Below are 26887 nucleotides of genomic sequence, written 5' to 3'. Positions count from 1 at the left end.
GCAACTTCACATATTTGAGAGGCTCAAGAAGGGATAAAAATGGTCTTTGAGAAGTCATGATTTTCTTCATTGGCAATTGGAAGCAGCAAATTAGAATGGTGGACTTGGTGAAAGTACTGGCTACTACTCACAGCCTCACTGCTCATGGATGATGAAGTGATAACTCTTTTTTTAAGGTCTTATTTATTTATTTTTATAGAGAGCAGGGACGGGAGGGAGAGAGAGAGGGAGAGAAACATCCATGTGTGATTCCCCCAACTAGGGACCTGACCCACAGTCCAGGCATGTACCCTGACCAGGAATCAAACCAATGACCTTTCAGTTCGCAGGCTGGGACTCAGCCCACTGAGCCACACCAACCAGGGCTGAAGTGATTCTTAGCAGTCAAGAAGATGGGAAAACAATGAAATGTGGCCCCACATCCAGCTGGGCCGGTGAAATGCAAAGGGAAATTTTTTACATACTTCTGCTACTTTTGAGAGTTCTGGGTCTCCTCCTGATTTAATTATTGTGCGTAATGATGACCCAGAATATGTAGAAATGAATACACATTTTTGAGCGCCTATGCTAAGTAAGCATTTGACCTTCCTTAGCTTACATAAGCTTGAAGATAGTCCTGCTATCGTCTCGGGTTTACAATTTCCGCAAGGGAGGTACACAGAATAAGGGTGGCAACTTGCCCAAGAAATTATTCAAAGTGGGTTTTGAACCTTTGCAATCTAACTCCAGTTCCAAGGCTATTATCCTCTACTAGGTTTCGAAGAGTCCATTAGGTGAATTGAAAGTACAAAGTCATCCCACGTAGAGGGAACAGCAAATGCAAAGATGGGGATAGTAAATTAAGTTAATCACTCAATTTCATAGTCTTGGTTATTCTCCTACAAAATAGGTGTATTATCTGTCATAGCATTGTGAGAATTAAATGTGATAATGTACATAAAGCATTTTTCACGATGCCTACGTCCTAGAATGTTCATAATGTTAATTACTGTTTCGTTAAATACTGTTATTTCTCTTCCTGCCCTTTTCCTACGGAGCGGGTTCCCAAAGACACTACATTTCCCAGCATGCCGCCTCGCCCTTTGACCTTAGGCAGACCAAAAATAGCAACGCCCAGCGCCTCAAGCCGGAAGACTATAGCCTCCCGGCATGCCACGCGCCCCACTCCATTAGATTCGAAGTACAAGCAGCGCGTTGCCTACCGGGAGTTGTAGTAGCGCCGCGCTTCCCTGACGCCGGCCCGGCCGGGCGTGGGGGCCTGTGGGAGGTGGCGCGGCCGGGCTCAGCTGCGGGGCGCAGGCGGCTAAGAGGCCTGCGGCGGCTGGGAGCGGCTGGGACGGGAGCGGGCGCTGGAGCCGAGCCGAGCCGGAACGGACGGCGCAGGCCGGCGCGGCGAGCAGCAACCATGTCGGTGTTTGGAAAGCTGTTTGGGGCGGGAGGGGGTAAGGCTGGCAAGGGCGGCCCGACCCCCCAGGAGGCCATCCAGCGGCTGCGGGACACGGAGGAGATGCTAAGTAAGAAACAAGAATTCCTGGAAAAGAAGATCGAGCAGGAGCTGACGGCTGCCAAGAAGCACGGCACCAAAAACAAGCGCGGTGAGTCGGCCCGGCCCCCTCATACTCCCCTCAGCGCCCAGGCCCGGACTCCACCTTCGTGGGACTCGCACTACGCTCTCCTCGGATCCGGGAAATCTGCCCCGTCAGACCTTTCCGTGCCTTTCTGGGTATGGGACGCTCCCAGTCTGACTCCCTTCAGTATCTACCCGAGCCTTGGACTCCTCCACCATCAGACTGTCATTCCAAGCTCTCTCCCCCTCAGGCTTTGCCCACTCTACTAGGCCCCTTCAGACCCTGTTTTCACAACACCCCGCCCTCACTCTGTTCCTTTCTCTTTCGCCTCCTCCTCCTCCTTCTGGGCGGCCCTCACCCACCTTCCCAGGCACCTCCTCCTTGGACAATTTCTGGCCCCCATCCTCACACTTGTTCTTTCCTGGTCCCACCCCTACCCCTCTATGGAGTCCATGAGCTGCCCCTGGCCTCTTTCCACTCCCTGACTCAGAATTTTCCTTGAGAAGCCTCCTTGATGGAGAGAGAAGGGGCCTGGGGGAGAGGAGACCCCTGGTTCTGGCTCTGTTCACTTGCTGAGTGAACTTGAACAGATTACTTTTCCTCTTGTTTCCTTTCCCCCCAACTATCAGCCAGGGTTTGGCCTCCATGAGGCTTAAAGTGTCTTCCAGTTCAGTGATTCACTTCTTGTTGCTTCAGAGCCAGGTGTTACCAGAGTTTTCATGGAGTCCAAGCCTTCACCCTGTGACTCACTGCTTCCCCATCCCTTTAAAACCAGAAATAAGAATTCATTTCCTCCATTGGCTGAGACTCCTCCCCAGGCCTCGCTGCTGTGTTTGAGCGAGGGGTTCTTGAGCCCTGAGGCACGTTACTTGTTGTTTGTCTTTCTGAGTAAATGCTTTATAGTCAGATGAGGTGAATGTGAAAATGCTTCAATAACTGTAAAGTAATTTAAACATATTTGATTTTTTCTTGTTATGGCAACATGAGAGTGAACCATAGATAACGTGAGACCCTTTTCCTAAGAAGGGCAAAGGTGAGAGGCATTGAGGGACTGTACAAATAAGTTGTTTAACTCAGAAGTCTGGTAGTCCTAGCCCTGTGACCTTGAGCTAGTTAATTTACCTCTCTGAAAGGAAGATCATGGATTTACAGTGCCCAGCACATAGTAGGGGCTAAGTAGATGTTTTCGTCATTCTAACAGAACAAAATAGCTCATCCTGAGGATGCTTCTCTGTCAATAGTCAGAAAATCCTCTGGAAATTCTTTCTGTGTGCTTACTGCACGCACTGTATTCATAGGATGAACAAAACACAGCTTTCACCCTAATGAGGTAGAAGGGCAGAGAGAGGAAAATAAATGAAAGAAATACTGTCTAGTTGTGATGTGCTAGGAGAAGAAATCTGATGGGGAATGATGGGAAGGGGTGCCGTTTTAGATAGAGTGGTAAGGGAAGTCCTCTTTGAAAAGGTACGTTCGTTCCTTAAGAACCAACTCTGTAAATGTCTAGGGGAGGGGCGTTCCAAGCAGGGAGAAGAGCATAGGAAAAGGCCCAGAGGTCAGCTTGTTTTAAGAAACAGAAGACCTCTGTTTTTGGCATGTAGTCATTGAAGGAGAGAGTGGTATGAAATAAGGGAGTGGGAAGTAACTTCGTGGTAAAGAGTTTGGATTTTATTTCAAGTGGATGAAAAGCTGTTGGAGGGTGTTATGCAGGAGGAGCATGTACTAATCATTGATAATAGTTTTAGAAACACCATCTGGCTGCTCTTTGGAAAACAGACCAGTGGAGGGGGTGAGGGTGGGAGCAGGGAGACCAGTGAGAAGGCAGCCGTAGTCATCTGTTTGTGGCCTGGCCTCCAGCTGTAGCTCTGGAGGTGGGGAGCAGGTCAGATTTTGCTGTCTCTAGCTTTTTTCTTGGATGATTCTCAGTCAGGATCCTCTGATGTTCATAGTAATTAGAGTCATTGTTTTTACCAGTCTGTACTTGGAATACTTTGCTCTTTGCAGGATGGTTGAGAAGGGCATCGTTTTACCTCATCTCCCATCAGAGGGCATTTCTCCTGTGATCTTTTGATCCGGAGCTAGTTTAGTTTCTTCAGTTTTAGAGGTGATTGTATTTGGTTTTCAGGAGGCTTGGAGAGAGGCTTCCAGCAGACCATGGAGGACCAATCTCAGTTGTAATAACTTTGCTGAAAGCAGTCTATCTTCTTGAGTTTGCCTGAGAGGACAGGCACTGCTGCCCATTTTAGTGTCCTCTGGGGCAAAGGTCTGATCTGCTTGTTGGGATAGTGCTGAGGTGTTGTCACCACCACATACCTTAAGACACTTAAGACTGACTTGATACTGTGCTGGGACCTAGAGAATCAGAGATGAAAATACACTGTGCCTGCCCTCCAGGGACTCAGGATTGACAGTGTGTAGTTTTGTTTGTTTTGTCTTTTTTGAGAGTGAGTGTGTGTGTGTGTGTGTGTGTGTGTGACAGAGAGAGAGAGAGAGAGAGAGAGAGAGAGAAGAGGGAGGAGGGAAGGAAGGAAACATACCAGTTAGTGCTGAAACATGAGTGTATACTTGGGGCTAAGGCTAAAGAGGAGAAGGTTCCTATCTGGAGGGTGAGGGCACAGGAGGCTTCGCAGAGGAGAGAGATGTGAGGTGGGTCAGCAAAGAGTTGGGGGAGCTGTGAGAGGGTGGCGGAACAGCAGATAGCTAACATGGGAGTGGCCTGTGGCCTGTAGACCTTGACCTGGAGGTGGTGAGGAGCCATTGGCTGTCTTACAGCAGAAGAGACAGATCAGCTTGGATATTTGAAGGAACAGCAGCAGCGTAAAAGAAGGAGTGTAGCCAGCCAGGAAGGGGCTGGAGGCAGGGATCCAGAATAGTTAAGGGCAGAATCTCACAGATGGGATTGGAGCCATAGCTTTGTCACCAGCTGTATGCGCCTTGGGTAGGTTACTGTGCACCTCAGATTCCTCCTCTATAAATAAGGGCACTGGTATCTACCTTATTGGATTAAATTATGTTATGCATGCAAAGCTCTTAGTTCAATGCCTGCCATATGGTAAGTGATCAATAGATGCTTGCCATTATCATTATTGCAAGGGGACTTGTAATTATTCAGGTGGGAACAAGGCGCCTAGTGTAGAAGCATGGAAAACTAGATGAGAAGTAATAATGTCAGAGACTTTTCTGAAGGAGAATCAGAAGAGGCTGGGCGATGGATTAAGGACTGTGTGCAGGATGAAGAAGGAATTCAGGACAATTCCCAAGTTTACAGCTTGGACAGTGGTTATAGGGTGATGCCATTAACCAAGTTGGGGAACACAGGAGAAGCAATGCATCGTAATGGCATAGTTTTTTGAAGTTTGTAAAAGTCCTTTTGTCATAGAAGTCTCACGACATCCACGGATATTGTGAGTTCCATGAGTCAGGCTGTGTTGTTCACATTCCTCACTACGGCTCCAGCACCTAGCAGAGTGCCTGGCATGTGGTTAATACTTAGTAAATATTTATTAAATAAATGAAAACTTGTGAGTATGTTCTGTTTTTATTCCCATTGTATAGAGAGGAAAATGAGGCTGGAGAGAGGATGTAATAATTCAGGGACCAGTTCTTCTGGCTGCTGTGGGCACCTTGTGTTCTATTTAATCCTTTATGGCTGAAGGCCATGATGACCTTTGTCATTGCTCAGCTCATTAAATGCCCACCTGTGCAAGGTGTGGTGCTGAGTGGGAGAAAAAGAAGTGAAATAGGACCAGGCCCTGCCCTGTGGAGTCTGTAGCCAAATGTGGATGCTATCTTTGTGGCCTACACATTGGAAAGACAATAAATTGTCCTTTGAAACAAACCTGTGAAGGTCAAGTAGATTATTTGCAGTGTGCAGGTGTGTTCTAGGCACTGGTTTCAGTTAGGGGATTAGAGCAGCATTTGGATTGCATATTTTTTCCAAATTGCTTTTCCTTTCCCTTAGTCTTTCATTCATTCTTAAGTATATGGTAGTCTCTTAAGCTGTGTCCTAGGCTGCATGTTCAGTGCTGAGAGCTCAGTGTTAGGAGCTCAGTGCTAGGAATGCAGAGACACCAGACATGGTTCCTGCCATCCAGGAAACTTAAATATCCTCACTTTCCTTTTCTATAAAGTGGAAATTATATTCATTTCATGTGACTCTATGGTTAGGATTAGCTAAGGTAATGTATGAAAGAGTGTGGCACAATGTGAATATTGAGTAAGTATACTTTTCTGATAAAGATAAAACTTATTGTTGACCAGACTTCTTTGGTTTGATTGTCAAAATGGAAAAGTTTTTTCAGCGAGAACTAGATGTAAACCAGGATTGCAGTCTAGGTGAAATGACAAAATCACCCAAACTTAGGTCATTTTTGGTACCTTTCTAAACAATGTCCTGTTGGTTTTCTTCCTAAGAAGGATGATCAGAGATTCTTTTCTTCTTAAGGCATTGTAACGAGTTATGAAATATCTACCCTAGGTGGTTGAGATTTCCCTTTTGTCTTGTTTTAATAAAAATGAAAATAGTTTGTAGAGAGGAGGATAATTTAGTTTAACAAGAGAATTGTGTGAGATTGGGAAATGGAGACTAAGTATCTCAAACACCCCACACTGGTACCTTTCTTTTGGATTTATGGATGCAAATCAGTTCATTTACAGGTTAATTTAGGTTCAGCTGAAAATGTCTGATCGATGCAGGGAGGCCAGGAGCTCACGGGAAATATGTCTTCATTAAGTCCTGCTCATTGCTGGAGCCTGGGTGACTCTCATGTTTAATAAAGTTGCTGTAAAACATTAGCATGTGGGAAGACATCCTAATAAGTTAAATTTATAGTGAATGTGGCTTTTTGGTTCCCTGGAATCAAAGTATCAGGTTGAAAATCACAGCATCTTAATGGTGCATGTGCCAGCAGGATCTCTCCTCCCAGAGGCCCGGCGATGGAAAACCTGAAACCCACCCAGGGAACCGAGCAGTGGGAATTTCCCTTGGTGACACTTCAGTTCCTTGTTTGAAGAAACGGTTGGCTAGGTTGGGTTTGGTTTACTTCTTAAGACAGATGGAATGTCAGAGAGGCCTTATGTGTTGGCTGTCCAAACATGCTGGCACCTTTAATTCAGATGACAAAATCTTTTTTTGCCCCATTTGGCAGGGAGATTAAATATTTTTAAGTGCCTGCCAGTGGGTTTATAATGTGATTTGAAATTCAGGATAGATTTTGTTTGGAAGTTTAGCTGAATGTGAGAACCTTTGGACTGGACTGCTTTTGCTCAGGGAAATTTTGAGTGGTCCTGAGCTGGGTTTGAGTGTGGAGGGTGAGGCCTGTGATGTGTGAGCACACACCTCTGAGGCTGAAAGCCAGGAGCTGCTTTGCTTGCAGTGGCCCAGAGCCCTGAAAGGGAGCTCGAGAGGACTGGGGGGGGGGGGGAGGCGGAGCTCTCTGGGCCTGGAGGAGCTCCTTTGGGGAGGAAAGGCTCAGGAAAATGCGGTCCTCTTGTCCAGGATTATTTTGTGCTATGCCACGGTGTTTTAAAAAGTGAGAAAGAGGGTATTCAAAAACAACTTTAGATTGGTTATTTTGAGGGTGGATGACTGTATTTAGAAGGAAAGTTTAAGCACAGTAGCAGGAAACAACTACAGACCTAACTGGATATAGTACTACCTTGTTTTTAAGGTATTTATCTCAAGCTGCAGATGTTTATTGAGTTCCTTCTAGGAGGCAGGCAACATGATGTATGGTGTAGGCAAAGATTTCTCAACTTGAATGCCAGCTTAACCACTCACCAGCACTACCTTGGCAGTTACTTATTCACTCTGAGTTTCAATTTTCCCACCTATAAAGACAGAATAATAATAATTCTTAGGGTTTTGTGAGGGTATGGAATAAGCTGATATATGTAAAGTGCCTAGCAACGTGCCTGGAGCACAGGAGGGACATAAATGTTGCTTGGTTTCCCAGGTATAGGCTTAGGCGCAGTAAGGGATATAAAGATGGCTAAGATGCTCCCTTCTTCCTACCAGAGCTCACAGTTCAGTGAGGAACACGCGCGCGCGCGTGCGTACAAATAACTGATAAAAGGCAAATTGTGGTAAGTGTACAAATGAAATGCTAGAGGAAAATGCAGTAGAAAGAGATTGATTCATCTCTAAGGGTTGGCAGGTTCATTTTACCCAGCCACCCATCCAATGCCCAGATTCTCTGTGCAGTATTCCTGCCAAGCGATTAACCTCTGATGGAACCACTCAGCTGACGGGATTTATATTAGGTGTGCTGTCCTTTCACACTATAGCATAGCTTGTGTTTGGACAGCTCTGACTATAAAACCACCTTTCTTTTTTGGAACTGAGATCTGTCTTCCTGTAGTGCCTACCTCCGGTACAGATTGGGGTGGTAGCTCCATAGGGAAGCATTGGGGTGGTAGAGAGAAGGTGACGTCTGGTTAGAAGGCATGGGGGCAAATCTGAGCTCTGACAGAGCGAGCTGTGTTTCTTCTGTTGGAAAAAGAGATTGCTCATTCTGCTTCTTGGGATCTCAGAACAGGTCTAATATTCCTTCTACAAGACAGATGAAGGAAGATGGTGCTTATGACCCAAGCCTGCACTTCCTTAGGACAGGTCTTCCCTCTTCCATTGACTGTTCTATTGCCTGGTGTTTCTGTTCTTTCCCTCCTGCCTTCCCCTGGATGTTCTCCCGCTCATCAGCGTTGCTCATAAGATGCAGAGTGGGCAGAGCAGAATATTTTTTAATATTCCAGCCAAGGTCTGAGCAGCACAACCCAGAACATGCAGCGCTAGCCATTTGGTTAGGGTTTAATTTGGTTCTGTGTGCTGTATGGCCCTGGTAATTCCCATATCACTGAGACATTTTTTCGTTTTTATTTTTTTGAAAAGCAGTTATACTTTGCTGTGGCCTTTTGTTAGTAAAGGAATGAGCATCTAGCAACCTCTAAAGTTTATTTGGTTCTTCTTTAAGAGTCTTAGCTAAAGGATTGAAGGATTTAAGTTCTTAACAAGAGCATCTGGCTGGCTTGATTCTCCCGAAGCTGATATTTCTAGCTCTATCTCCTCCCTCTTCCTTACAGAGCAAAGCTGGCTGGAAGGCTTATTTGAGGGATTCACGAAAGCTATATGCCTCTGTGGTTGTGGCTGTTTAGTTCAAAAGGTTAGTGGTATGATATGGTAAAAAGGCGCTGGGTTTGGGATCAGAAGACCTGAGTTTGCATTTCACCTCTGCCACTTACTAGGTTTTGTGATCTGGGGCAAGTCTCCAATTTCTGAGCATCAGTTTCTTCAGCTGCAAAAACAGGATGCTATAAAACTTTGCTACTCAAAGTGCGGTCTTTGGGAACGTTCGGGGAATTGTTAGAAATGCAGACTGTCAGGCCCTACCCAGATCTTCTGAAGCAGAACCTGTATTTTTATGAGATCCTCAGGTCATTTTTATGCACATTAAAGTTTGAAAAACACCTCTTTATAGTTATTGTGGGGATTGAATGAGAGTTTTGGGCATTTTTCATATGTCCAGGCCAGTATTCATTCCTGGACACTCAGGGATGCTAGCGATCTCTCTGGTCCATTTGCTCACTCTTTTTTTCTGCTCAGAGATTGAACTCTTCCTCTGCTCACCATATTCCCAGATACCTTCAGTTACCTCCAAATCTGATGAGGGCTCAGAACATGAATGGTTTAGTAGAAGTTCGTCTTCCCCTCCTTGAAAAACAACCCAAAGCACATGTCCTGCTGATAGGGTAACTAACAGCCTTTTCATGAAAGACGATAGTCATTTGGGTAACTGACAAACATTCCTTCAAGCTTTCTGTCATGAGGACCTACTGGTTGTCATGTACTGATGACCCCAGTATTAAGTTAGAGGAAATTTTCATCCTCAGGAAGCACTACTGCCTGGTTGCAGGGACCAGTTAGTAAAGAAAGAATTTCCACCCAATGGGGCTTGTGTAGGGTGCCATAAGAACCACAGGTGAAGAGGAGTTCATGCCCCTGGGGTTAGGGGTGGGGGCTAGGAAATGCTTTTTTCAAAGTTTTATCTTTTCTTTCTTTCTTTTTTTTTACCATAAAGATTTTTGGATGAGTTCTGGTTTCCTTGTTCACTGGCTTTGTGATGTTTCCTATTCTGTTGATATGACATTGATACTGTTCTGATCCACCAGTTTTCTACGTCAGGAGGGACAGGCGTTCTGTTGAGTGCCTATTCTGTTTGGGGAGCCATCAGAGATGCCATGTGGATCTCCAGGCAGTGAAAAAGACATAGCCTGGCCCAATGGACTCTATAGCTGAACAGATCTGTGGCTCTCTTAGAGAAAAAAGTGATCACAACTACATATCCAGTACGTTTTCTTCTTGGAGTCTTACAGTCATCGAAGTGTTTCTTCTAGGAGCTTAGGGAGAAAGTAAAACTAGGAAATGCCAAGTAGCTCTCAGACTGGGGAGTGGGACATTCCATCATCAAACTTGTCCTGTTCGATTCTGTAAGATGACATTTTTTTCCCTCGATTTTAAGGTGATAGTGAATTTTTGATCAGGGATTCCTAATTGGGATAAAACCCAGCAAAGAGCATTATTTTCTTTTCCTTCTTAAAAAGAACCAAAAATTAAATAGCCCACCCTCCTCTGCTCCCCCTGCCCCCCCCCCCCCAAAAAAAAAAAAAACAGGCATCAAGCACCAGGTTGATCAGGAGGCTTGGCCTGGCAGCTTGGCACAGACTGCTGAGGAAATTTCCTCTGATCGAACACTCAAGGCAGAGGAGTTTGCTCAGAGCAAGAAGGCTCTGAGTCCAAAGCCTGCCCAAGTGTGAGGCCCGCCCTTACAATCCTGCTCTCTCAGGAGACTCATCCTCTTGGTGGGGGGATAAACCTAGGACAGGAGTAATTAAAATCCAAAATTGGCTGTAAGTGCCACCCACAGGAGTACGCTAAATTGAGCTTGGTGGAGATTTGAAGAAGGGAGCAGTTGCCACGCTTTAGGGTTGGGGATGACAATGTGATCCTTCCTGTTAGTCCTTAAAGGAGTAGGCAGCTCTCGGGTGGGGTGGGGGTTGGGTATAAACACTCATGTTGGTATATGACATCACCTCAGATCTAGAGTTACAACTGGAAGTTGCAAAAGAAAGTTTGCTTTTATCTAGCTGTGTTGTGTAAAGAGTATTGTATTTGAAAAAAGGAAACTAGGAGTTTTGAAACATTTGGATATTGTGCACTGTTTAGGGACTCTGATGTTGAGATCTTCAATTTTTTGGCTTTAGTACTGCATAGATAGACATTTGCATTTCATTTCAAGTGGTCCATTTTTAAAGAAGGTAGCTAGAAACTTGCTTCATTCATGAGTCAATTGATAAGTATATATTAACTTGAGCTGTGTGTTAGAAACTGTCCTAGTTTACTGGATAATTGCAGATGAAGACAGGGCATTGCCTTTGAGATGCTCACAATCTAGCTAGAGTGACAAAGTAAACAGATATAATGAGGATACAGTGTGATCTGTTCTAGAAGCATATTCAAAATTCAGAGTATAGGGTATACAGTGGAGTGGGTACATGTGTATGTTCCTTGAATCTGTATTTTATTAAATAGCTATTTTGGAGAGTACTAGACTATTAGAGCAGGAGGAAACTCAAAATGTATGAGTGCTTGAAACTGAATTAATCAGAAAAGTTTTTGAGAAAGAGAAACCAGGAACATGGAAACACATGCAGTATTTTATTCACGCTCAAGGGTATGCTTAGTGATGAGAAAGGGAGAGAGAGAGAGAGAAAGAAGGAGAAACCTTGATTGATTGCCTCCCATATCTGATCTGGAACTGAACCCCCAACCCTTTTGGTCTACGAGATGAGGCTCCAACGAACTGAGCCATACCAGCCAGGGACAGGGCACAGTACTTTTAAAAAAGTACTTTATTTGAATCAGAAACCCCTTTGGGAGGACATAAGAATGGATAAATGTTTGGCTTAGGTTAGTCATAAAATAATTAGCTTTGGAATACTAAGTTTAAAGTACAGCTTATTCTGCCATGGCTGGTGTGCTCAGTGGGTTGAGCACTGGCCTCTGAGCAAAAGGGTCACCAGTTCAATTCTTGGTTGGGGCATGTACCTGGGTTGTGGGTCAGGCCCTCAGTTGGTGGTATCTTGCACGGAAACATCGATGTTTCTTTCTCTTTCTCCCTCCCTTCCCCTCTCTAAACAAATAAATAAAATCTTTAAAAAAGATAATATTCTGATAATTACTACAAATTTGCTTTACAATTATCTACCTCTGGCAAAAGGAATAAGGGACTAATAAACCTTCAAAGTGGATTCTTGACTACCTGCACATGCAAGAACTGTAAGTTCCTTGTTTATAATCATTATAAGACCTGATAGTTGTAAAAGAAAAAATAAGACCTGTATGTGTGTGTAGCCTGGCTGCTGTTCTGTGCAGAGGTTTGAAGAGCAAGGTTGCTACTCAGACTAGGCCACCAGAAAGACTCCACATTAGGGTGAGGGGTTTGATCAACTCGGTGTCCCCAGAATTCATTAGACTTGGAAACATTGACTGACACAGGAAATGTTTAAATCTCAAGTGATTGAATGATTGCTAGTTTCTTAATTCTCTATCAGGTGAATCAGGTGCTTTCATCTCTCCAGAGCATTTTCTCCCTTTAGAATCTTGCCTACTGGGCAGTAAGTAGGTGGTTGTGGATCACTTAGCAAGTCTGGAGAAGGTCCAGTTGTTGAGTTGTAGGGGACTCTGCTAGCCTTCTGGCCATGTCCAAGGGAGGGTGTCAGCCTGACATTCAGCTTTTGCTCTTGGCAGACAGGGCTGTAGGGCTGGTGGCTGCAGATAGCCCTTCTCATAAATAGAGGTAATAAAATAGATTTAGAGGTAATTTTGGAGGTATAAAGGACAGATAGCAGTGTAGGAATGAACACCTTTTCTTAAGTTATTTTCATTATTATAAAAAAAGATATTTCAAAGTAAAAAGAATTTTTTTCTCAGGAGAAAAATCTTCAGAAAATGAAAGTATTCCCCCATCTTTGGTAAATGCCATGCACTTTACAAACTTGATCACGTTTGATCTTTTCAACAACCCCATGCAATAAGTGGTATTACATGCCCCCCTTTAGAAAAGAGAAAGTCACCCTAGCTGGTGTGGCTCAGCGGACTGAGTGCCAGCCTGTGAACCAAAGGGTTGCCAGTTCAATTCCCAGTCAGGGCACATGCCTGGGTTGCAGGCCAGGTCTACAGCAGGGTTGCATGAAATGTGACTACACATTGATGTTTCTCTCCCTCTTTTCCGCTCTCTAAAAATAAATAAATAAAATCTTAAAGAAATAAAGAAATGAGAAAGATGAGGTTCGGATTACATGAGCCACAGGGCTGACCCAGGAGCCTTGGACCCCCTGAGTGGGGCTGAATCACAATGGGTTCTGGTATCTTTGGTTTTCTCATAGGGCCAGGTCTCTATAGCCTTTAGTGCTTATAACTTATCAATGGACAAAATTCTATCATTGTAAATAAATTTTTATAATATTTCCCCACAATGTGAACACATTTTCCAACAGGGAAGTATCTCACATTTGTAAAGGGTTTTATGACTTCCAAAGCAGTTTCACAAATGTGGTCTTATTTTGAACCTTAGAGAAACTTTATAAGGAAGGTTGGACAGGGTGTGATTTTTAACCCTATTTCTCAGAGGAGAAAACTAAGGCTCACAGCAGTTAAGTGGTTTTCCTAGGGACTGTGTCAACACTAGAACCCTCCGTTAGGCTCCAAGTCTTGTGCTTTCCTGCACTATTCTGCCTCCCTCTTATTAATGCTCAATCTCAGCTTCCCTTTCCAGCTTCAGCAAGGCTGTGTGTCAATAATGGGTGTGAATCAGGTTCAGGAGAACAAGGTTGGGGGTCCTTAGAGTGACTGGCTCATTTTATACACAGTGGGACTAGTGCCAGAGAGAAGAGAAAGTGGAGACTGTTCATATGTGTCCAGAATGGTTTGAGAACTTGTATTCACTGTATTTATTTACTCAACCTGCTACAACATTAGCATTGTGTATTTTCCAGTTTGGTTTTCGTTTCTTTTACCACAATAAGCTAGCTTTCTCAATGGCGTCTAGAGCAGGGTTCCTCGGCCTTGGCACTACTGACATTTTGGAATGGATAATTTTTTGTTGTGGGGGCTGTCCTGTGCGTTGCAGGATGTTTAACGGTATCCTTGGCCTCTACTCACTAGATGTCCATAGCACCCCCTCTTCCGTTTTGATAACCAAAAATGTCTGCAAACAGTGCTTAAAGTCCCCTGGGGAACAAGAGCTCCGAGGGGCGAGAACCACTGTTCCAGGGCTGGTAAAGACCCGCAGGTGCAGCAGTGGAGCTTCAGAGGCTGGCCCCCGGAGCAGAGCTGGGAGGACCCTGGAGAGTACTTTTAGTCCTACCCTTTTGTTCTGCTGAGCAGGCCAAAGTCTAAAGCTATCTCAGGGCCTGCTGGCTCTACTTTCTGGGAGTGTGGCTAGGACTCAAACCCAGACCTGAATTTCTCCCAGCCAGGACTCTTTCATCAACGAGGTCCTCAGTCTTTTCCAGGTTGAAGAATCCTTTTCTAATTCCAAAAAGTATCAGGGATGGCCATGTGATAATATTTGTTCTTTTAGTATCCATTCATTGAGAAAATAAGTAATTCCTTTCAACCAGTGTTGAATACCCACTATTTGTATCTCTGTCCCAGGACTGTCTGACAGGAATGGTGGTAGTAGGTGGTCATGTGGTAGTTGTTTTTATTATTGTACAATAAATACATTCGTCATGTGGTGTACAGGCAGTGCACTGGATGGCCACATTCACAGAGCAGTGGAGTGATAACTATAAACCCAGTGGGCTCATAGCTCATAGGTCGGGAACCAATTGATGCATTACACCATGAGACTTTAGAGAACAGCAGGCCTGAAAACTCTGGGCTTTTCTGGAAACCTTGAACTATCCACACTCAAGATGGAAATCTCCACACTCTGAGGAAATAAAAAACCAACAGGCTACCTGAAGTCTTCAGTGTAGCTCTCTCAACAGCTATACTCTAGGGCATTCGTGATAAAAGAAGAAGCATTTGGCTGGAAACAAGTTTTAAGTTCCTAGCATTAGTTGGTAAATGGTGCATGGGTCTAAGGGGAGTTTAAAATAATGGCCTTGAACTTGAGAATCTGTGTTTCCAGAGCTGCTCATCTCAAAGCACTCAGCTTCTCTGACAGGTACTATTACTCTTATTTCAGAGGTAAGAAGCAGAGAGACCAGGCCACACAAATTGTCCCTGAAAGAGAGCCAGCTACTCCCAGGTTTAGGAGCTGGGACTCTGGTTGGCATTCAGGGATGGGGCTCTTTGTTTCTGTCAGATGATGGTGGGGAAAAGAAACAGGTTCTTATCTTAAGTTCCAATTCAGCCAACATTTGAGTGCCCACTGTGAAAGACTTCATGTGAAGGGACTGTATGGACAGAGACGATGGGACACCGATGAGCAGGATTTGGGACACAGGAAGAGCTAGGCCATTCCAGGCAGGGGGATTATGGGAGCCAAGATTAGCATATACTGTACGTGTGGGGAAGGAACAGGGGGGTTATAGGTATAGGTGAGGAGGAGGGGTGGCCCAGGCGCAGTGAGAGTTGACAAGGTCTGCTCTGGCTTCTCTGAGAAGGCCCTGGATGCCAAGCTGAGGAATCTGTGAGGTTGAATCTACTGAGGCACATGCTGAACGGACACTTTCTGTCTCTAGGGAGCAGTTTGCTGGAGACCAGCAGCCGTCGGTCTTCCTGCAGCATCCTGGTGAGGTTTTCCTTTAGTGGGCTTTCTACCCACACTGCCTGAGAGAATGAGGTGGGGAGAGGGGCTGTCCCCTTATAAGAGAGGAATCAAGGGGTCACCACCCTTTCTCTGGTTACTTCTTCCTGGTTCCCGTTCTGCTTTATTTGAAGCCTGAAACTCAGAACATCCGGGGCAGCCAGTTAGGGACAGAATAGCAACTGTTCTCCACTTGAGTGTCTCAGGTCGCGTGCTGAAGGTAAGCAGGCGTATCTTCCCTATTTAAATTAGCTTGACCCAGTCTCATTTATTAATCAGGTCCTTGGCTGCCTCATATTGTACGTTTACTCCCAGCACCTGGCTGGCTCACTCAATTAGTTGTGATCTTTGAGATTATTTAATCTTCCTTTCATGTTGATCTTTGATCGGGGGCGGGGGGGGGGGCGTAGCGCGCATGCGCTGTAGTTAATTCCCTTGGCTGATGACAAGGACCTGTGTTTCTGAGGTCATACAGTAAGTTCAGCCCAGACTCTCTGCTTGCTATCTTAATCACAAACATCTGAAAATGAACCCTGCCCCCCGCCCCCATTTCCTGAGCTCCCAGTTTCCTGCTAGCTTTCTCATTAGCTGGGTGCCCCTCCCCCATCACCCAGGATGATCAAGCAGAGCCCTAGGACTTAGAGACACAGTACCCGGGCTCTATCTCTGCCTCTGTCACCTGGTATCTTTGGGCAAGTGTCTTCCCAACTCTGGAACTTTGTTTTCTTGACAGTAAAATGAAAAGGATGGATTAAATGAATGCTAAGATTTGTTTCTGCTCTAACATTTTCTGAATCAACAAGTGCCCGCTGTACAGTAACCCTCTGGAGAACAAGGTGTTGCTCCAAGCAGCTTTGCTGCATAAAAAGATGGAGTAGCTCAGCATTCATTTTGTCTATTAACAGCTTGGGTGCATCCCTGCTCTTTGTAGAAGCTGAGAGCAGCCACAGACTGTTTTGTGGAAGGTGCAGGGCATTTTTCCATTTTGATTCCCTAGTTCAGAGGCCAGAGCTGAATAATGGCTTTTAGCTGCTCCCCGGAGCCCTTGTCCAGGCAAGCAATGCAGATGCAGGAGGGCATCTGTCCTGGAGTCTGAGCCTCCAGCCCGCCTCTGACTCTACTGCCAGGCTTTTGGCAAATCAGAGCCACAGATTTCTGCTGGACAAAAACCTAGTACTGACCAGTTAAGCATACTGAGGGTGCTTCCTTGTGGCAGAACTTGACTTCTTCACCGACCCAGCTTTGGGCCACAGGACGTAGGTGATTTGTCTTTTGTGTGAGGGGAGTGGAGAAAGGAACCAACTGCTAAGAGCTGGTCTGACTTGAGTCCGTTTAATTAAATCTGCTCTTTAGTGTGGTGACTGAAGGTGGTGTTGGGAGTCTTGGGGAGAGCAGCGGGCTTCTCTGGAAAGGTCTTTTGTGTGTAGTGTAAATTCGGGTGCCACCATGAGCAGCTAAGCCTCTTAGAAATATGGAAGACATTTACCCACCTGGTTCTAAATTAAGGTCTTTAAAACCTCAAGTCTCTACTAGTGCTCATTAAAACAGTTCTCTTCCTTTTATTAGCTTTCACTGTGCCTTCCTATCCCCTAGGCAGCTCTGGAAAAATCACACAACTGTAGAGCTCATCTTGCCCATGCAGGGGGAAACCCCAGGCCCAGAGAGGTTAGGTGACCTGTTAAAAACGACACAACTCATGGAGGCAGACCTGGGACTGGCCCCACGGTTTCTCCCTCCTCATTCCAGTGAGTTCTGCTGCCTCGTTGCTTCTCAGTGGACACTGTGGTGGCATGTTCCCAGTCCGGCCGGAATGGTTTTGAAAATAAAATTAAAGTCACCATACAAAAAAACAGCTGACAGGAGAGATGGAGCACGCAGTTGCTATTTTAGGGGGTTGTTTTCTCTTGAGCCATAACTAGCTGTCGGTGGTTTGGCAGCCTGGCACAGCCTGGGTGGAGGATCATAAACTCCAAGGTCTTGTTGTTGCTACATTCCTGCCTCTGTTACCAGACTGTCTTTTCCTGCACCCCAGGGCCTCCCACACAAAGGTTCAGAATAATTCCCACTTTTAACCCTTTTTTTAGGACTCTGGGGAGGATTGGGAAGCCTACAAAGAGACCTGGGAAAGAGTTGGTCTATAAATAGCAATTTTTGGTGCTTCTTGATTTTTTTTAATTGAGGTGTCACTTATTTATAGTAAAGCAGGCATGTCTTAAGTTTGTATAGCTCCGTGAATTTTTGCAAATGCTTATACCTACATAACCACCGCCCAGATCAGGATAGAGACCATTTTCAGCACTCCAGCAGTCTTGATGGTTTTTTTAGTCAGTAGCTCAGGACTTCAGAAGAGAGCAATTTTATTTACTGTGACCCCTTTAAGAATCTCAGAGGTCACTGTATTATCCTTCTGTTACTCATTCAACATATGTTGCCAAAACACCTAGCAGTGCAGGGCCCTGTGCTAGGTATAACTGGGAGTACTCAAACTGGTCACTGTTGGCCTCTGTCTTAGTCTCACAGCCCATCGGGGGTTATGACGCATCCAAGGGAGACTGTGAGAAGGGCTGTGAGAGGCAGCTTGGAGGAGGGAAGCTGCCTCTTGCAGGCAGAAGGGACGGCGTATATTTATGTAGACACAGAATTTTCCCCAGTCCTTTCACTGTCTATAAATATAGGAAATGGGCCAGATAATGAATTTCCCGTCTCTTCTCAGCCAGTTCTTTGCATTCTTGGGCCATGCTGGCTACTTGGAGAGGTGCAAACTCAGCTAAAAATCCACATCTGTAGTATTTGCTGTCTTGCCTTCTCTTTTGGGAAGTAGGAGAGAACACAGGCAGTATGGAGGAAAGCAAGAACAAGAGGCCCCTTCCTCCCCTTCTTTGGCCCCCCACACTCCTAGGAGCTGACTTCCTTCTCTCTAGAGTTTTGAGACTCATAAGACCCCCTAAGACCACGTCAGTCTACTATCAGTTAATTTTGCCCTGAATTTCTCTGCTCCCAGAAAACTAAAACATAGTTTCTGTCTCTTTATTGAAAACAGACCCAAGAAGGGGTTTTCTGATCATTTTCATGTATGAAAAACAAGTTTTTGTTTGGTTTTGTTTTAATTGCTAATAAAGGCATATGGCTCTGTGATTCGTAGGAGGGGGAAAAGCCACATCCAAAGTAGATGCAGAGTGATCCCTTTTTTAAAAAGAAATAGTCTCCAAGATAGTGAAGATGAGCACCTGAGATGGTCAGCAGGAAGACAGACTTTCTGTTAGAGCTATATCTTGGTACAGGTGTTGACAGTAGATAAGAAAGAATTAAGGGTGGGTGGCTTAGCCTAGCTGACCTTATTCAGGTTCTGATGAGTTACTGTGCCTTGGAAACATAAGAGACTTTGATCATCTGGGTCCATTCCTATTGGGGGGAAGCCTCAGAAGTCTAAATTCAGGATCAATTCTGAATAACTGACACATAGCCTTATTCAAATTCATAACAGCTTTAATAGGAGAAACTTACACGAGCAAAGCAGCTGCTTCCAGTGGTAGCCGGCTGGGAAAAAACTCACGCCTCTGTCAGGACCAGGTCTCTTTTTTTATAGGGGGTTAATGGTGAGTAGTCACATAGACCACCAGGAAGAACAATGCATTTCTAAGTTAACAGATAACATCAGGCAATTATCCACACTCTATACATTCATTAACCTCCTTCCTGGGGGCCTGATGTTTATCTTTGGATGGCATTCTGGCTTTCTGGGTAGTCAGCCAAGCTTGAGACTACAGAGCAGTGAACAGTCACAGAGGTTAAACAGAGAGTCCAACATTTCCCAGATGCCTTTACTGCTGGAGCTATATTGCACCTCTGACTTCCCCTACAATTCCCCACCCCCATTTTACAGATAAGGAAACTTTGGTTTGACCAGAGAGCTGGAACCATAACCGAGTCTCATGTCTGGTGGGGTACAGAGATGGTCTGGAGGAGTGCTCAGCAGGATTTGGAAGGAAGCTTGGCTGGGAGAGGGTGGTGCTGAGACAGAAGGCAGAGGCTGAATGGAGTGGCAGGGAGCATTGGATTGTTTCCCTCAACATTTGGAAGCAGGAAAACCAAAGGGCCAATGGAGGTGAGTGGGAGAGAGGGAAGACTCTTAGCCTGGCTGTCAGTTACCTGTGGGAAGGCCTTGGAGCCCCACCGTGAGAGGGCTGCTGAGCCCAGGATAAAGGACTTTAATTGGCTGGAGAATTTTCAGCATTTATCCTTCTTATATTTTGTGTTTTAATTGGCTACATGGGACCCCAGAGGCCTTGCTTTACATTCTTTTCTCAACAATCAGATTACAATTCTGATTGTAATTACAATTACAGTCAGAAAACAATCTAGCTCTGTTGTGTATTGTTCAAATAGTATTGAAATTATTCCCTCCTACCCCCCAGTATTTTGGTTTCTGGTTATACTGTGTAGTTTGCATTAGTCCTTCAGTTTTATTATTCTCATATATATGGTTATAAACCGCGTTGTTCAGCAGGGAAGATCAGATAGCAGACTCATGAAATCAATCTTTTTTTTTTGTCTTGTATGGTAAAGTATATATAACATAAAATTGACCATTTTAACCATTTTTAAGTGTACAGTTTTGTGGTATTAAGTGCATTCACATTGTTGTGCCCAGTCTGTTTTTACTCTGGATTTTCTTCTACCAAGATTAATCATTGAGCAAAAGGGTGCTTCAATTTGATGTCTGCCATTAAGATTAGCTGTTTGGTCTCTCTGAGTCTGTGTCCTTATTTGTAAAATAGGAGTAATAATAAGAACTCTGGAGTCAGACAAACTGTGTTTAAATTTAGGCTTCATCAATTACTAACCACAACCTTGGGGAAGCTACTTAGTTATTAAGCCTCAGTTTTCACTCTTTTGCCATATTAAAGGGAAAAAGAATGAAGATTTATTAAGTGCCTACTATCAGGTATTGTACACCATTAAGTGCCTTGCATGTGCTGCCTTATTCCTCACAATGATCCAATAAGATACAGGTATTATTATCCTCATTATTATCCTTATATCACACATATGGACAGTGAGCCTCAGAGAAGTTAAGTGACTTGCCCAAGGTCACCAAACTAATAATGCCTTACCCTGGAGGCAGCTGATCAATATTGCTCTCTCATCTTCCCCTTCCCCCATATGCTCTCTCCCTCTCCCCTTCACCCTCTCTCTAAAAATCACTAAGCATATCCTCAGTTGAAGATTTAAATAAATAAAGACTCAAACAGTGAATGCATGAATAAATGGAACAACAAATCAATGTCTTTCTCAAATAAATAAAGTCTTGGGAAGAGCCTTTTGGGAATGACTATTATGGGATTTTTTAAAAATGTAGATTCTGATTCAGTTAATACTGGGTCGGCCAAAAAGTTCGTTTAGTTTTTGTCCATAAAATAAAAGATACATTTTTCATCTTCACCAATAACGTATTGATTTGGATAGTCTGAGTATGTTGGCTATGTCCCACATGGTATAACATTCATTGTTCTCAGTTAATGTCTCGATTTGATTGCTATCGACTTCAACTGGTCTACATGACCACGGAGCACCATCCTGCAAGAAATCTCCAGCACGAAACTTGGCAGACGATTTTCGATATGTTAGATCAGTCACAACATCTACATACACTGCACAAATCCTTTTTTGCATTTCAGTTGCACTTTTACCTGTCTTGAAATAATAAAGCACAATATACTGAAAATGTGTATTTTCTTCCATCTTCAATATTAAAATGGCTACACAAAAATTCACCAATTTTGATTTTTTTAAAAATACATGCTGATATGACAGCTGTCACAATACAATCTAACAGACTTGTTTCAAATGAAGTTAAAGACAACTAAACAATACTATAGCCATCCTACAGAAAAAAATAATGAACTTTTTGGCCATCCCAATAATTTGCTGAACCTTTCCTGGGTGATAGACATTGTAGTTCTGGGTAGGATTATTTTACTGTCTTATTATCATTTTATAAATGAGGCAGTTAAAGCTCAAGGGTCGCCCAAGATCACCCAGATTGGAAATGATATAGCCAGGATGTGGACCCAGGTCTGCCTGACTCCTGCCTTCTGGGACCTCAGGATTATCTGACCATGACCCAGTTGTTTCAAGCAATTGATAAAAATGAATTTCATTCCAGTATTAGTATTTGGCTAGTCCCGGGAAATTAACTGCAATGAGATTTGACCTGAATTACAAAATAATAAAATGTATGGGGTGGGGTGTAAGGAAGGGGTCTTTCAGCATTATTAGCACGTCTTCTCAAAAGCTTTGCAAAGAACAGAAATAGAGAACTGCCAGGAACAGATTCCTTATTTCTTCTCTCATGACCCTGGGAAGTAGACCAGTGGCTTCTTGTGATTTCATAAACAGAGTGAGAACTGACAAGGATAAAATCTCCTTAGAGCTCTCTCCGAAAGTTATGAGGATCTCAGGCTGTTGTTGGGGTTTTTAGTCCATGGAGATAGTTTTCATGGACAGATGTGGTTCAAATAAACTCCTATGTGGAGAAGCAGTAACAGTTGGTCCTTGGTCAGTTTAAATCCTTCTGGCTGGGTAGAAAATGCGTGGTTGTTTGAAGAGCCTCTAAAACAGTTTCCCTAAGCCCAGGGATCCTTGAAAACCCCTGGTTGAGGCAGAGTGATTGACCAGACTATAGGCATTGCTTCCTCCTCATTCAGATGGGGGCTTCAATACCTTTGCTATGCCGAGGAGTGTCCCCAGGAAGCTCACTGCGCTGTCTAGGCAGAAGTCAGTAACAGTATAGCGTTAGTTAGTGCTTTAAGGCAGCCTTCAGCAAGGGCGGCGCAGGAGCATGCAGGAGGAGGGTCTCAGCCCCGCCCGGGGGAACAGAATGGTTGAGGAGCTGCTGCCTGGACAGCCCTGCAAGACCAGGGGGAGCTAGCCAGGTGAGGAGTGAGGAAGGCGTTTGGGGAGAACTGGAAGACTGATTGATGAAGCTTAGAGAATGAAAGCCAGTGCAGGATTTTCTAGGCTGGGGAATGGAACATTAGATACATGTTTAGGAAAAGAACCACTGGTGACAAGTAGAGAAAGGACCAGCAAAGGCAACCCCCAAAGGAATCCACACACACTCTCTCCTCTCCCTCCCTTCCCCAGGTCATGTAGTGCAACCCACAACCTTGTGAGCAAGCACCAAGCACAATCTCCTTACCCCCAAGAACACATACCCAGTTGACTCCACACAAGGCCCTAGAGCCCTTGGACACAGTCCCCTTGCTCTTGGGTCCTGATTGCTCCAGCCGCTGGAGGGGCCTTCCCTCAGAATGCTGAAGAGCTGGGAGCTAGAGCTTAGGCTGATGACCTATGGGAAGAGAGGCTTTTCCAGCCCCTAAGAAGGGAGAGGCTGAAGCTGCTGCCTTCCATGTTCCAGCTTTGATTTGGGGTCGCCGTAATTGGGAAGGGAGGCAAAGGCTATGGGAGAGGAGGTGGGAATTGTTAACACCTGGCTTCTCAGCCAGGGAGGGTAAGTGTGAAAATAAGAAGCAGGTTCCCCCCAAAATAGGAAAGAGTATGTATGTGTATAAACAGGACTTTAACCAAACTCCCACCTTATCCCTCTGACCTAGGTGGACTGAAAGGGTACATTTTTTTTTCTTTTTTACCATCACAAATAGGTTTTTATTTGTCACTATTAAAAGTCTGAATTTTAAACAGATTCTTAGACTAGGGGTTGGGAGGCTCATATCCATCAGCACATTTCAATTTTAGCACCTATCTCATCTGCAGTAGCTTTTCCAGAACTGCTGCCTTCACCATGAAGTTCCATGAGTTTTCCTAGTTCAAACTTTAGCTTTTTCAGTATTTTGACTTTTCTAGCAAAGATGTCATAGAGCGGGTAGATTGGCAAGTCTTTTTTATGTCTTTTCCAATGCTATTTAGAATCAATTTATTAACCACTTCTTTCAAATCATTTATCTGTACCTCTCGGGTCATGGTTTCCATCATCTTCTGGATTGGTGGACTTACTGAATCCTGAGCATAAGAGGTCTTCTGAATCTGATTGTGTTGTTTTAGTAAAACCAACACAGAATAGACAAAGCGAATGACCATGGGTAGTCTTGACATCAACATGAGTTTCAGTCGTGGTCTGCCATTTTTTGACCATGGAGCACATTTTGTCACAGGTAAGATCTATGCCATGGAAATTAGGCAGTTTTTTTCCTGAACATCCTCAGTAATTAGCTTAAATTTTCCAAATACAACTTCATCATTCTGCAGATCAGTAGACTCATTTCAGAAACCTGACCCTTGAGACCATCAGATGCAATTTTGCTTCCTTGGGTTCCCATGACTAGTGCTTTTCCAATATTTCTTATATTGATCATAGCTGATGCTTTCACATCACACCAGTCTTTCTTAGAAAAATGGGTCAACCACTTCCTTTCCTCCCTTTTTGCCCCCTTTCGTAAGTCACTTGTTCTTGCCAGTTGCCATGACAGCCAAAATACCGCCCTATCTTGAGATACCCTTTTACCCTGAAATCCCTAGAACCTTTGCTGTGTGTATCTCACCATAGGACAGGATCCGTGGCTAGAAAGAAAAGGGGAGAGGGAGGTTCTCATGATTCCTAGCAGGTAGGGTGACTTTATATCATTTGAATCAGGACACTTATGAGACTGAAAGGGGTGCCACTAATAATTACTCTGGTATAGCAGATATCAGCTGGGACTGTACCAGGAAGACGAGGATATGGTTACCCTACTCAGAACTTGGGGTAAAAACCCAGCAGAAAAGTTGACAAGGGCAGAGAGTAGCTAGAAGAAAATGTCATTTTTTCTTCTTTTTTTTTTTTTAAATCTATGCAGAGGCTGTTTCAGAGGGAAAGGTATATGGGAAGTTGGGGCGGAAGGGTTGGGAGATGGAATTACTGAGGAAGTGGACCTACAGAACTTGGTGGACCAGGCAAGGACCCCTGAGAGAGCCTCCTCAGGAGGCCCTGTCTTTTGGAATGTCTCTCCCCTTTTCCTCTAGCTCCCTCATTTTTAACTCTGTAGGGGATCTTTCCCTTTTGCAAATCTAGGAAGTGCTGTTTTCTCAGAGAACATGTTGAAGTTTTGCATGTTGTATTTGGGACCACAGATCCTCCCAGTTGAGGATCTTTGCTCCAGCTTCTCTCCCTGCTGTTTTTTTGTTCTCCCACATTGCTTGCACTGGCCAGCTTGTTTAACGGAAGATGGAATGCCAGCTCTTACCAGCTTACTTTGCGGAAGGGGGACTTACTGACTCACATGACTGTGGGAAAGGGGAGGGTGGAGCTGGTCTCGAGTGTTAACTCATTCTTGCTGACTTCCCCGTGAGTCTGAGCCAGGACGGCAGACTGCTCTGACTTGTAGCTTTGGATCCTGGTTGGGGGTGGGGAGTCTCCATTTCCCTCTATCCTCATTTTCCTCCTAACATTGTTATAAAAATCCCAGAGAAGGAATCTGATTGGCTGCATGGCTCATGTGCCATGACTAGATCCATCACCATAGCCAAGGAGGAGGCTGTTCTTTGGTCCGGCCTGGATCACAAGCCTCCTCTACCCTGTGGCCAGGGAGCCAGAGTCTTGTTTGTGGAGGTTTGGGTCTTGAGGGGGTTGATGTTTTAGGAAAACAGTCACCGCCCGCACTTTTCTCCTCCTCACCAGCAGAGCTCACTGCTTCTGGTCCTGGGCCCGCCCCTGTAGGAGCTTTCACTCAGCACGGGTTCCCTGAGCACCTGCGCTGTGCCTGTACCTCCTTGAGCCTTAGTTTTCTCCTCAGTACTAACAAGGTCACATTTACTCTCCAAGAGTGTGTTTGTCCCTCCAGCTATTCCTCTGAGCACCTACTGTGTACCAAGGGAACTGAGCTGGGGAGACACAGCTCCTCCCTCCAGGAGCTCACATTTTAATTAAATTACAGGCAGTGCGAAAATAGAGGTATGCACTAGGACTCTTGAGGTTCTGTGTCCCCACTTGGCGGGGGACCAAGGCAAGACTTTTTCCCAGAAAGGCACCAGTTTCCTATGGCTTCTCTTGCTCTTCGTCCCTTGCTGCTGTTTGGTTTAGAAGGGTGGTTTGTCTCTACAACCCCCTCAGCGTGTCTCTGATTCCAAGAGGAGAAAAGGCTGGTTTGGTTTTCCTCTTGCTTTAGAAAAACACTGGAAAGTGTTTTTCTGCTGGCATTTTCCTCTTCCCCACTTCCCTACAGACGACCCGGCCCCCAGACCTCTGTGGTCATCTCAGTTGCCAGGATGCTTTCATGCTTGTTCAGGCAGAAGGGGGCTCTTGTTGGCATGGATTCAGTTGGAAGTAGAGGAAGAAAAGCCAGTCAGAAAAGAAACATTTCATCCCAGCCTGGGAACGGAAACCAAGGGCAAGCTGTGCTTCCCCTCGCTCTCAGCCAAGAACCTGGTTACCCTGAGTAAGCAAAGAGCATCCAGCCTGAGACCTGCAGGGGAGAGGAGCACAGTCTACAGTGCCAGCATCGTTAAGTTGTTCTTGGTAAATGTTTGTTGTTTTAAGTATTGCTGCCTTTTTGTGTCTGGGGATGGGGAAGAAATTGGCTGTTTGATTTACATTACTCTTTTTGTTTGTTTTGATTAGGTGTGGCAAAAATAGTAGATGATTTGCAAAGTTACTTCCCTGTGCCAGCCAGTCAGTGTGCCTCCCAGAGTAACCAATTACAAGGCCCAGAGAGAGTCTCTGTAAATTATAAACATCTACCTATGTGTTCTCCTGGCACACACGTGCATAAATGGTAGCAATTAGGTTACCTTTGAATCCTGTGTTCTTTATAGTTTAAAAAGAAATTATTTAGATTTGACCCACTCAGAAGTCCCTGAACTTTCCTATCTTTATCGTATGGATGTAGAGAATGTTAATTCACATTTCAGGTACTAATTTAACATTTGAAGTTCGTAGCCCCACAGAAAGACCTGGTGAGAATGGTTTCTCCCTTCCTGGCCCAACTTCTCTAAGTCACTGGTTTATCTGAGAAATGGCATCTCAACCACCCAGGTTCTTCTGCCAGGAGCCTAGATGTTGCGCCTGACTCCTCTCCATTTTCTTACCCTGCACATTCAAAAAGTTTACAGGCCCATGGAATCTTTCTCCTGGTGTCTCCCAAGTTCATCCTCTCCTGCTCAAACCCTCTGCTGTGGCCTTAGTTCAGGTCCTTGAAATCCAAACGCTCTCAATTAGTGTAGTGTTTGTCAGTCCTTTCTCCCCATAGCAGTCAGAGGGCTCTTTCTGAAATACAAGTCTGATCACATTCCTCTCTTGCTTAGAATCTTTCAGTGGCTTCCCTCTACCCTGGTATAAAGTCCAATAGCTCCTTAACAAGATATACAGGACTGTTCTTGAGGTTCTTTCTAGGGCTTTTATCTTTCTTCGCTCTCTCCCTCATTCTCTCATCCCTCTCTGCTCCTCCTGCCTGGGATATGTCCCCCTTGTCTATCTTTTATCATTTTTTGAAATGTGTGATAGCTCCAAAGATT

The 26887-nt window shown here is 44.7% G+C and overlaps 1 protein-coding gene across 1 annotated transcript in view; it reads left to right on the top strand.

Annotated features, from left to right (window-relative positions):
- Positions 1-1264: 1264 nt before the first annotated feature.
- Positions 1265-26887, top strand: part of CHMP4B (charged multivesicular body protein 4B) — a 40445-nt gene continuing 14822 nt past the window's right edge. Inside the window, exon 1 of the mRNA XM_054573874.1 lies at positions 1265-1595. Coding sequence (XP_054429849.1) covers positions 1406-1595 — 190 coding nt within the window. The 5' untranslated portion in view covers positions 1265-1405. The remainder of the gene's footprint in view (positions 1596-26887) is intronic.

Source organism: Pteronotus mesoamericanus, unplaced genomic scaffold (genome assembly GCF_021234165.1).
Source record: "Pteronotus mesoamericanus isolate MK-2021 breed Mesoamerican mustached bat unplaced genomic scaffold, CSHL_Meso_final contig_25, whole genome shotgun sequence".
Classification (NCBI taxonomy): domain Eukaryota; kingdom Metazoa; phylum Chordata; class Mammalia; order Chiroptera; family Mormoopidae; genus Pteronotus; species Pteronotus mesoamericanus.
The sequence above is the reverse complement of the archived record's forward strand: the minus strand, read 5'-3'. Positions and strand labels throughout refer to the sequence as shown.